This window comes from Toxotes jaculatrix, chromosome 22, assembly GCF_017976425.1.
Source record: "Toxotes jaculatrix isolate fToxJac2 chromosome 22, fToxJac2.pri, whole genome shotgun sequence".
In the NCBI taxonomy this organism is placed as follows: domain Eukaryota; kingdom Metazoa; phylum Chordata; class Actinopteri; family Toxotidae; genus Toxotes; species Toxotes jaculatrix.
Window position 1 is genome coordinate 16,583,637 of NC_054415.1, and position 12,088 is coordinate 16,595,724.

A 12,088-nucleotide genomic window follows, 5' to 3' on the forward strand; every position below is an offset into this window, starting at 1 on the left:
CGCCTGTTCTGTGTCTCTCAGCTCCCCCTCAGCACTGATCCCCCGCTCAGGGATTTATGAAGCCCCAGGGGCTGATCCACAGCCAAATTATGTGGGCGGGGCACAGCTGGACTGTGCGCCTATCCATCTTCCCCACTCAACTCATGCCCCCAACTTGGGGCGAGGGGGGCTTTTCATTTTTCCACTGCTGTAAATGCTGGGTTCTGTCAGGACCACAAATCACCTGGGGAGAGACAGGATGGAAGTGTTCACACAAGCTGCTGGGCTTGAACTTGACACTGGGGCGGCAGACAAGATGTTCTTCCAGCATGCAGTATGCTTGTCAGGTGAACCAAATAGTTGGGATGGCTGACACGTGTTTCGACTGATTTTCACTTTTGACATGGACCAGATCCAGTATTTTGCTATATCTGAGACTGGCCTACCAAGAGGGGTGACAGAGTCAGCTGTTGCCCCAAAACGACATCTGTTAATGTTCAAGTGTCAAAGCCTCAACATCTGTAGGACTTGTGACGAAATCAGGTGGCATTGTTGTAGAGCAACAAAGTCCACAAAGGGAGGAGGACTCTAACATGGACCTCTTACTGGTTTCTTTAACTGTTCCCATGATCATTCCCTAACTTCAACCCTGTGGTTATTGTTGTAACCATGACAGTGGTGTCTCCCTTACCTTAAACCCAAACTACGATCTTTCCCTTGTCGTTTTTAATGTCTGAGCTGTAACCGCAGAGTTACTGACCCGAGACAAATGATTAGAAAACACTTCTGATGCCCTTCTGAAGTGGATTACACATGTTGCTCAATGTAACTGAAGAGAATTTTTCAGTTCCTAAGAGTAAATTACACTTTAATTGTGTAATCTAATGCAAAAAACAAAGGCAATTATGATAACTGTGCTGCATTCAAATTCTTCAAATTAGGAGCTGACTCTCGTCTTTAAAAATGTGTGCATTTACGAGTGGACTGCTGTATTTACTGCAGCTACATCTGGATGGTGCTGTCTGTGTCAGTGTGTGTGTGTCATTGTGTGTATGGGGGAGAGAGAGAGAAAGAGAAAGAGAGACAGTGGCTAGCGTGGGCCTCACTGTTCAAACATCCAAAGTTTGTCAGCTCGTCGTCTGCCTGCCAGGCCTGAGAGACAGCTCCGGCTCCAGGATTTCACACACCTACATGCCACATTCTCAAACTGCCTGACACTTTCACAAACACACATGTTCCAGAACACACACACACTCATTCACACAGACAGTATTATACAATTTATAAGAAGTACACTAACATCACACCACGTAAGGCACCCAGGATCCTGACACGCAAACATGTCATGTCGCTGTCACATGACCTGCACTTTGTTGCTATGACGACACGCTTGTTGCATGCGGGGTGGAGTGTCCCCGCTGGTCTATCCACCTCACTAACAATCACATCAATTGTACAGTATAAAAGTATTTGGAATATTTTGCTTTATTTGGAATTGCTAAAGGATTCAGGAAGGACTGGTAAGAATCCACCCACCCCCATGTGTCCTCTTAAGAAGCGCAGAAAAGCCCTGGCCAGCAGATTCACACCTAGAACCTTCATGGCAACTGACTCATGATCCGATGCACAATATTAAGCAGACTTGATCCCAGAACCTTCTTCCTGCACCACCACCAAAACCGTACTGCCCACTGGTAAGAATATTGTCATCCAAAAGAAATACTAATCCATATTTTCCATATCCTTTTCAGAAAAGCTCTCACTCAACTTGTGGACACGTAACCAAACTCCAAAACTGAATGCCGCCTACTGCCTACTCAAAGCCCTCTCACTGTGGCTTTGTCAAGCTCTGGGGAGAATAAAGTTCTGCAGGCTGTAAAGACTGGTGTTTGACTCAGCTTGAACCCACGGGTCAACCTCATTCAGCGAGACTGTTTGTTTAGAGGAAAGCCAAAAACCCTGTAATAATCTGTTTGGGATGTTTAGGAGCACGCTTCAGCAGCCTTCTCCTCAGACCACCATCGTTGACGTCAGTGGCAGGGCTGTCGGAAGTGGAGAAATGCTCAGTGGCAAAATCAACAACAAGCAGCAGCGGCTGCAGTGGCAGTTACGGCGACCGGAGCTCTGTGCAGTTGGAAGTGAAGTGGATGGAGGAGGGTCGAGTTTGGCTCAGGATCACTCAGATGCCCATCATACGCAAGCTCAGGCGGATGAGGCCACCTGTGCACGCATGCAAAGCGCTCAGTGAACAGGACCATCATCGACCCTCACGACAGGCTTGCTGGCCTGCACACAAGTATATTCACACTTTCGCATATTTACCAACCTTTACAGGTTTTGCCGTCAGGCTGCAGGGTAAATCCCACGGGACAGCTGCAGCGCACCCCTGTGGCTGTGTCTTTACATGTCCGGTCGCAGCCGCCATTGTTCACAGCGCAGGTCTCTATAGATGACAGCAAAAAGATGGGAAAAAATAGAAAGACACAAAAACGGTGGTGTTAACATGTCACCCCTGCTTCTGAAATATCATGAAAAAGAAACTATAGACACTGAAGGTGATGTGGGTTAAGACAAAGCTTCATGCAGTAGAATACACAATCAAACAGCACATGAGAATTTAATTCATTCTTGTGGTTTTTTTTTCATGTAGCTTTGTCAACACACAGATGAGGAAATTACATCACAACATCCCAGTTTTCATGAGTAGACACAATTTTTATATAGAGATAAATACAATGTTCATACACACAGAAAGTCCCAATCAGGACCTCATTGTCATTCACAGCAGTGTATCAATACAACAGAACAAAAACTGAGCTGATATAGGAGGGTGCAGAACTCTTTGGCCCAGAGGTCGGTCCTGTTTCCAAAAGTGACAAGAAATCGGTTAACAGAAACAAAAAAAAGTAGGATTAAGGTAAGTAAAAAGAAAAATAAAAAGTTAGTGCATGGTGCTGGGAGTCCTAGAACACTCTCGGAGCAGAATAAGGTTTGCGGATAAGGTTTGCTCGGACTTGTGAGTATCACCCCCAAGCTGATCCTAAAACAAACACGAGCTCATGGTAACTCTAGCTCACCTGCTCTGCTGCTGTTGCTTTAGCAAAGCTCGGCACACACTTGTGCACCCCCCCCCCCCCCCCCCTCCCAAACAGGCCTCGAGAAGTGCTGAAGAGGCTGAAATCTGATGTTGACTTATGTTTGTTGAAAGGGATTTAATAAATCTACGCCTAATAAGGAGGTTTCACTTAGTAACCGTTCTACTTTTGGTGGGTTTGACTTTCCAGATTAAAGAAAAACCGAAGTTCCAAGTTTGGGTGTTGTGTGAATAGTACAGGAACAGTTAGGAGTGAAGACATTTCTGCTTTGGGCTTATAAATGGCCAACAAGGGGGCCAAACATGTGAAGTACCAAACATAACATCATCAAAGAAACAAAAGAACAACATGTAATTCATGAAATCAGAGGATGTTCCCAATCTTTCTGGCGACTTTTCCCATTTCGTTAAAAAGCCAGGAGACTGTGTGCCTGAGGGAGGTGAAGAGGGAAAACAGTTAAAGCCCTTTAAGGCTAGCACATGCACATCTTGAGGTCAAGGCATTAGCATAATGCCCTTTTAGAATGCACAGTCACAAATGCATCCGGGCCAAGATGGTTGGTGTCTTCTACATCGAGAAACAGGAAGGTGTTTGTTTGTTTGTGTTCCCTCAACAGCAACAACCTCACGACTCCATCAAACTCTTTCAGTCTCTGGCTCTCTCTTTGGAGAAGATCTGAGGACATTTGAAAGGCATTTGGAAGATAGCTAAACTGGAAGGAGGGATACTCTATCATCAGGGCAGCCTATCTGATTGGCCTGGTAGGGTATGACATCAGAATACCGTCCCCCTCTGTACTCCCCAGGTCTTTCAAGAGTGTGCGTGAGAACGTGTATTGTGTTAAGATCTACATGTCTGCACAGGTGTATATAGTCAATAAGGTCTGTGTGAGCGCTAAAGGTGCATGCGAGTAGGCTTGATGCATGTGAGGGCAGTGTTTATGGGTCAGAGTGATTTATACAGAGTACATTGGTGCCCTATCATTAGTTGAGGGTGAACATAGCCCTACTCAAAGCCTCCTCTTTCTCCAGGACGACGTCCAGCCCCAGGGCCAGGCTGAGTGCGGGAACGCAGACACACCGCCGGGGCATGATTGATGTGTTGGACAACTCCCCCCCCCCCCCCCACCCCTACAGCCCTGTCACCAAGCCTCTACACCCTCCGTCTAACCATGCATATTTCTGTTCTAGCCTGGTTTGAGTGAGTGTGTCAGGGGTGGGGTGGGGGGGCATTATTTCTACATGGAGCTTCTCTCAATGATGACTGGAATCAGCAATGACTGAGTATTGAAATTTGCTGCTGTTCACTAAGTTCTACCAGTGTCTTGAGGTTCAAGTCACAGTCCAGCACAGAAGCACATAACCCCCCCTGCCCCCTGTAAAAACACCTCTTGTTGTTTTAAACATCTTTTTGTACAGATTAACCAAAAGAGATCCACAATGGGTATATTGCAACGTTAATATTGGAAGCTCTGAATTTTTTAAGGGAATATCCACCTCCCCCAGCTACGTAATTTATTTATTGATATATCCATTTTTTTCCACTTATAATGGTCCTAAAATCATAGGGTGGGGACTGAGTCATGCTAGCTGTACCTTCAAGCTTTCATTTAAATACTGCCTAATGTCCACTGGGTCAATGTCCAAACTTCATTCACACTATCTCATCTTTTGTTGAGCATTTTGGATTAATGTTGAAACATTGGGAAAAAAATTTGCCTATTACTCTACACACTACTGTGTTTTTGTGTCACTGGGATTACAGAGGCTGGTTAGCTACTTTGTGGGTGATGTATGAATTTAGATCAGTTATGAATCATGTTTATTTATTCATTTTTATTCACACAGATTATTAAGTAACTGTTGGGCTCATTTTGGAAGGAACTTCATTCCATTGTTAGCATCACTAACTGTTGTCCATCCATACAACCGTTTATCCTCTTAAGGGTCACAGGGGGCTGGAGCCAATCCCAGCTGACATTGGCGAAAGCTGGGGCTCACCCTGAACAGATCGCCAGTCTATCACAGGACTGACATATAGAAGCAAACAACTATTCTTGCTCACATTCACTCCTATGGACAATTCAGAGTCGCCAACTAAAATAATGTTCATGTCTTTGGACTGTGGGAGGAAGCCAGAGTACTTGGAGGGAACCCATGCTAGCATGGGACAGAACATGCAAACTCCACACAGAAAAGCCCCAGCCAACGAACCCAGATCCTTCTTGGTAAAACATTCATGATCTGTAAGAGGAATTGAGGTGAGAGGAGACCAGCAAGATGGAAGCAACTGAATCCACCTCTCCTCTTGCAGACTGAACAAGCACAGCAGCTTCTTCTGTAGGGATCACAACATGTCAACGAGGGGGCAGAGGAATGAAAGGGAAGACAGTAAGTATACACATGTCCCTCACACTCCCTCACATGGAAATGCTGACTGCTGCAAACCGCTCCCTCCGTGAGAGCAGGACACATGTTCTATTGATTAAAACCGGGAGAAAACTGTAGGCACTGCGTAAACTAAAGCATCATGCCAAGTAACAGCAACTGCTGCACTGTTATAAGAAAGGTTAGAAGGGTACAATTGCCTCTCAGGCCTCATGCTGTCTTATGTGGAATCTAGGGCCACAGCCACTGGGCCTCTCTTTTGACACTTTTCTCAAGTGTGTCCAGCATCTGGCTCCTGGTTTAGCTTTTCATTCAGTCTCAACATCATGACTGACTTTTCATCAAGTCAGCCATGCTCCCTCTTCTAACCTTTTTCTATCTGTCTTGGCCCCTCTTTTTTTCTGTAGCCTTGTCCTTGTCTCAGCAGCACCTTTTCATTACAGCCCCAGCTGCAGGTTTCCTTCTGTCTTGATCAGCATTTTGTCTGCGCTGTGCTGGTGCAGCTCTGGGGTGGCCCCTGCTCTCAGCAACCACACGCATGCACACATGTTCCCCCATGCGCACAGACGTGATGGAGGCACATACAGTGGGGTCCAAAACGTCTGAGACCACTTTCCCATTCAAGGGAGCGGTCTCAGAGAGTTTCATTTTGTTGCAAATCTTATTCCAGTAATGGATAACGTTTATATCTGTGCAGATATCTGAGGTGAAGTGTGAAAGATTTGTTGTCAACCAGCTGGGCATAAAATAATTCAGAAGAAAATTACAGTACATTAGAATGAAGGGCATCTGGTTGCCAAAGTGTCCACAGAGCCTTTCAAACCTTAGACCAGGTTTAAGTCTGAAATGTCACAAACAACTGTTGTTGTGGGTGACATGGATCTCATTGTGGAGGGGCTGGGTCAAAAGGAAAACCTCCATACAGAGATTAATAATAATAACTGTAATCCCAGTGGGGTATACATGATGCACAATCCACAACGGGGTTACAAGTGGAACGCCATCAAGACAGGTGACATGCTGGTACAACAGGAGGTGAAGCAGATTTTAGCCAGTGAGGAGAAATAAAATATTAAGTTAAAAGGTAACTGAAGGAAGAGGGAAAAAACAGAGGTTGAGGAAGGACAAGGAAGCATCCCTAAAACCAAATTCTCCACTCTTCCTCCAAGCAACACTGACCAGAACCAACTGAAATGAAACTTATAAGTATAAATATGTAACATGGTTTAATACATTACGGACTGGGCAGCACATTGGTTTGGGTTATCGGGATGGATTTCTGTACTTCTGTCTTAGAAAATAAAAGAAAGGTTAAATTCAGAGGACAGCAAAGGATGAAAGTGGTGCTTTGAAAAATGCAATTTAATTTTAACTAAAATGCCCTTTTTGTCATGTGCAAGTCACAACAAAAATATTAATTAATTAATTGAAAGGCATTTTGAAGGTCCAAGAGCAAAAAGTAGCAGAGTGAAGTCCTTCAGAAACCAAACCAAGCCCTCAAGTAGAAGTCATTGATCCTCTAATTTTCATGAATAGTAGAACACCCAAAGATGAACTTTAAAACAGATTGGATCTAGTTTGAGTAGTTGTTCCTAAAATGTGGTCCAAGCACAGCCAGGAATTCCTGAAGGTGGTTTTTGAAGCCCCCAGGGACAAAAGTATCATCAGTACTATTTTAATCTTGCAATCATCCCACCAAAAGAACACCAATGTGTAGTGATAAAAGACACTTCTCAAAATCTCTGATGTATTATTTGAGGTCTTGCAAACATGAAAAACCATCCATTTGGTCACAGGGTAGTCCAGTCTGGTGACGTTAACCTTGATAGCCTACCAAGTGTTTCACTAAGTAGAAAGCACTGCAATGTTGGAGATGGGTTCACCAGCACCATGGGGTCTCATAGGACTCTCTTTCTGTTTTTCTCTTTGCCTTTGCTGCAGCTATTGAGGATTATGATTTTGAAAATATTCTGACAAATCACAAAACCTTTATGGTGTATGGTAAATGTGGGGCAAGTGTTTATGACCGTTTACAAGGGTTTTTCCCTGCTTGTAATGGTATCCTGTTTTGTAACGTGGGTAATCAAAAATAAGAGCAAAACATTCGGAGTAAGGCGTAACTGGAGTAGAAAAAGGTTAGTTAATGAGGAAACCTTAGAGCCATCCAGAAATTTCAGTAAGTATAACTGGGGAGGAAGGGTTTAAAGGGAAACAGTGACCTCTTTTACTGCGTTTTCATCATGTTAGATACAGTTGGAACAAAAATGTGACTGTGGTAGTAGACACAGTGGGCACCAAAGATTTACAAAAAAATGAAAGTTAACAAAATAAAAGACAGAGAGAGGAGGACAAGGAGGAACGGAGAGAGGAGTAGAGTTGGGGATACAAGCACAAGCGCCATGGCAACACATAGAAAGAGGAAGAAAAGAGTTACCCATAAGTAGCCGCCGTTTCACCCGCTTGTCCACATCAGCTACTGACGTGGCATTGAATTCAGAGCTCTCAATTGCAGCCTCATCTTTCTCTAAAACACAAGTGACAAGGGGACAAACAGTGAGCAGCAGGTTAATGAGAAGCCCAAATGACCAGACCTTCAGCCCCTCTTGGCGTTTGAGCAAAAAACAAAAAAAAAAACAAAGCCAAGAAGCAAAGAAGCGATGAAGAAGCGCCAAAATCCCTGTTAGAGTGTTAATCCCCAAACAAATGATAAATCCCCCAGAAGAAATCAAAAGAACAAACCGAAATAAAAATGAAAATGTATCTGAGTATAGCCTTTAAAATGAAGCAGTTGGTAGGCAAGTGGGTAGGTAGAGAAGGAGACAGGAGAAGGTTCAGGGCTTACATATGAAAAAGGTTAAATAAATAAAATGATAGGTGTACGAGGTGTTGGGAATGGAATATGATAGGGGTAAATGTTTTGAGGGATTTTAGTTCTGACGTTGACGTTGCTGTTGTTGCAGATGGAGTTTCTTTTTCTTCCATATCAAATGGCCACGCTTTGTCAGCAATGATTCCCTGGCATTAGGGGTGGAGGAGGACAACAAGAAAGAGAGGGAGGAAGTTTAAGATACGTGTCCAACGTTTCCTAGACAAGCAGCCTCAAATGTGGGCACGGAGATGGAAAGCAAAGAAGTGGGAGATACCAGTGACAAGAAAGAGGAGAAAGGGTGGTGCAGGAAGAGGTGGGGGGGGGCTCAAACAGTTTGGGCTTGAGGAACAGAGTGATGACAAGATGGTTGAAAAGAAACATGGGAAAAGAGAGAGAAAGGGAGGGATGAAAAGAAAGACAAAATCAGTCCCATCGTGGCCCACAATGGGAGAGGAGGTATATGAGGGAAGGAGGGGTGCACACGCTGAGAAATGGGGTTTTTGAAGGGAGAGTGTGGGGAGGAGGAGGGGGTTTGGGGGGCATGCACAGAAATAAAAAAAGGACAAAAAAAGCAGGAGGAGGTGGTCTGGGGGCAGCGCTGGTTGCCTGTTTGTCTATGGAACACATTACAACTGGCTTTAACAGTCAACGCTGGAAGAAATACATTCCCAAAGCTGGAGATGGGGAGGTTGGGGGGAGGTTTGGGGAGGGGGGTGGGGGGGGGGGCGTTATTGCGTGGTGGAGAAGGGGAATGAGATGACTGTTAAGATGGCTATGTGTGTGCGATGTGTGCTTTGGTGCTAGGGATGGTGCCTTTCTCTTTGGCCCTGAGTCATTAAGGGCCTGAATGAGCATCTCCCTGAATGGATGCCACCGGACTGGCCTTTGATGTACACACTCCTGTGGGATGGTGGGAGGTGTAAGGGGGTGGGGTTGGGGGGGGGGGGGGTGGCTGGATATTGGGGGTAATTAACATCCCTTCCACTCCCTGCTGCACCCCCCCACCCCCCCACCCCCATCCAAGCCCTCTGTTATTTTTGTCCCTCTCCTCTCAGGCACTTCATGGACAAAGTGGTGGACTCTACGAAGTGCACTCAGGGATGAATGGAGGCCTTTTTGGTGCTCGACTAATGGATGAAATGTGTGTGTGTGTGTGCTGGACTGTTGAATCAAGAGCCTGTGCATACCAGTGTGTGTGTGTGCTTTCGAGCGTCTGCTTGCTAGAGCGTGTGAAAAAATCGGTCAGTGAGGGAGATAAAATGTGTGTATGTGTGAGAGAGAGAGAGGTGGATGTGTAAGACAGGTTGAGAAGAGGTGGGAAGAAAAGAAGTCCCAGCCACTCACTCCTAAAGAGTCTACCACAGGATGAAGCGGCGGTTGGAGGCCCACAGAGAGGGGAGTGTTTTAAGAGATCCAGACCTACGCAGGACGACGACGGGTGGGGTTGGGGTTTTGGATTGGAGGGGAGGGTTAAACCACTCTACACTACTACAACTAGAAGGAGAATAGTAAATTTAAAAAAAAAAACAATGCACTGGAATCAAACAGAAGGACCAGGATTGCTAAAAACAATGACAATAAAAATAGTCTTCGATTCATAAAAGGAAAAAAAAAGATAATGAACAGGAAAAGTAAGTCATACAAATGCAGTGCAGGCGCTCATGTCCATGCAGCTGGGCAATTGGGTTAGAGAGGCAGTGGCGGGGATAGACAGGGCGATGCAGCACCCGTGACACATCGACACATGCAGTAAGGAATGAGATGTTGTGATGGTGAGGAAAGACGAGCAGTAGCAAAGGTGTACCAGAGCAAGAGAAAGCAGAGCAGAGGTGCATGGAGGTCATTTTGGTGTTGTTGGGCTGGGCAGGTTTGGGCTGTCAATGAACTGGTTTTCTGTTTTTTGTTTTTGGGGGGGGGGGTTCTGGGACTTGTGAGGAGGTGGAGGATGAAGAGGTGGTGAGAGAGCTGGAGGAAGAGGAGGGTGAGGAGGAAGTTAGGTTAGGTTTGCTTTCGTGGGAGCTGGTGGGAGCTTCACCTAAGATCAGGCTGCAATTGAGATGTCTGCAATTGAGATGTGCCCCCCCTCCCTCCTGCCCCACCACACACACACACACACACACACACAACACACACACACACACACACCTCTCCCTCCCACCCCCATACCCACCCACACATAGAGTCTCTCTTTCCTCTTGTGCACTGAGGACTAATCCTTATTTCCACCTGATTTGGTTTTAACATAGATGCTCAGACAAGACAGGCAATCAGGTACTATCACCAGAAAGCAGGAGGAGGAAGAGGGTCAAGGTTCGGGGTGGGGTTGGAGCAGTAGGGTAGCGCTATATAGAAAGGGTAAGAGAGGGAGCGGGGTGTGGAGGGCATTAAAGGTTGGCCCACTTAGCAGTTGGGAGTCTTGGACCAACAGACTCAGGGGTCTTTTCTCTCATCAAGAGAGATGGACATAGAGAGAGAGAGAGAGAGAGAGAGAGAGAGAAAAGACACGAGACGTTAAGGAAAAGAGTGAGAAGAGGGTTCCCTCTAGCTCTTGTTCACCCTTCCTCCTCGCCGTTTTTTTCCCTTGATGCTGTGTTTCACGTCTTCAAAGAAGCTGGAAAGAAAAAAGGGTTACGGGTAATCAAACCTCCCCTGCCCAATCTGCCAATCTGCTCTTGACAGAGGAGGACAAAAACAGAGACAAAGAGAAAGAGAGACAGTTCCAGTATTGGAATACAGCAGAAAGCAATATCAAAAATGACATCAGATAACTGTGCGCGATCAAAAGTGATGACGTCGTTCTATGATGGTTCTCAGTTCACTGTCAAAGATGAGACGACCACATGTCCTATAGTCCAGCAGGTGGTTGTAATCTCACCAGGTGACATGTAGCGTAAGTGTTAAATCACAATTACACTTTGTTTTCTTTGGTAAACAGAAGTTACATGGACTCCCAAGCAGTTCATAAATTGGACCTGGTCATCCCACCAGGCTTAGAGATTCTGGCAGCAGGGGAGTCAAAACAAATTCTGAACTTCAAGTAACTACTGCTTCAGGAATTTCTTCCTGGACTGAACTGCTGTGAACACCGAATCTTAATTTACCCATAAATTGTAGGAGATTTGGTTTAGATTTTGTCTTCACCTTACCTCCTGACAAACCTCCTCTTTTAGGTGTCATAGTGCCACCTGAAGGTGACTGCTCTCGTCTTCATACAAGAACCAAACTGAAGTTGACCTTTCCACCTTTTTAAAAATGAACTTTTCAATGTTTCGTGTACTGTTACACTAGCATTTTGGAAAAGCCAGAATAGCTAGATGCACTATAGCGCTAATAAATTACTCATTATTGACAGAACTGACTGTTGCTTGTACTGTTACCCGTACTTGAACCCCATGATTTTTTTTTTTTTTTTTTTTTTTGGTAAATTGCACACAGACCTTATTAATTCATTCCTTCAAATTATTAGTTCTAACACAAAAAGTAAAAGAACATAAAAAAACTCTTCCTAAAAATGACAATCTTTACTCTAACATCCAAAATTCTTAATATATCTACATATATGTCATGAATATATATTTTTTGTTCATTAAGTTTTCTGAAATTTAGGTTTGGAAAGGTAGGGGTTGTCTTATATTTCAGGATAAGAGAATTTTGTGTTGACAACATGGAGAGAACAGCATGGTCTTCAGCAGAGAGTGTTGCATTATTAGCCTTTATGCTGCTAGGCTAGCATGTTTTATCATTTTGTTTATTCTACT

At 44.8% G+C, this 12,088-nt stretch overlaps 1 protein-coding gene across 2 annotated transcripts in view; it reads right to left on the reverse strand.

Annotated features, from left to right (window-relative positions):
- scube1 (signal peptide, CUB domain, EGF-like 1) overlaps positions 1-12,088 on the reverse strand; it is a 102,433-nt gene that overhangs the window by 30,968 nt on the left and 59,377 nt on the right. The window contains exons 7-8 of one of the 2 annotated variants that reach the window (XM_041030250.1): positions 7,896-7,985; positions 2,306-2,422 (exon numbers count right to left, since the gene is read on the reverse strand). In XM_041030250.1, coding sequence (XP_040886184.1) covers positions 2,306-2,422; positions 7,896-7,985 — 207 coding nt within the window. The remainder of the gene's footprint in view (positions 1-2,305; positions 2,423-7,895; positions 7,986-12,088) is intronic. The other variant, XM_041030251.1, reaches the window with a different exon arrangement.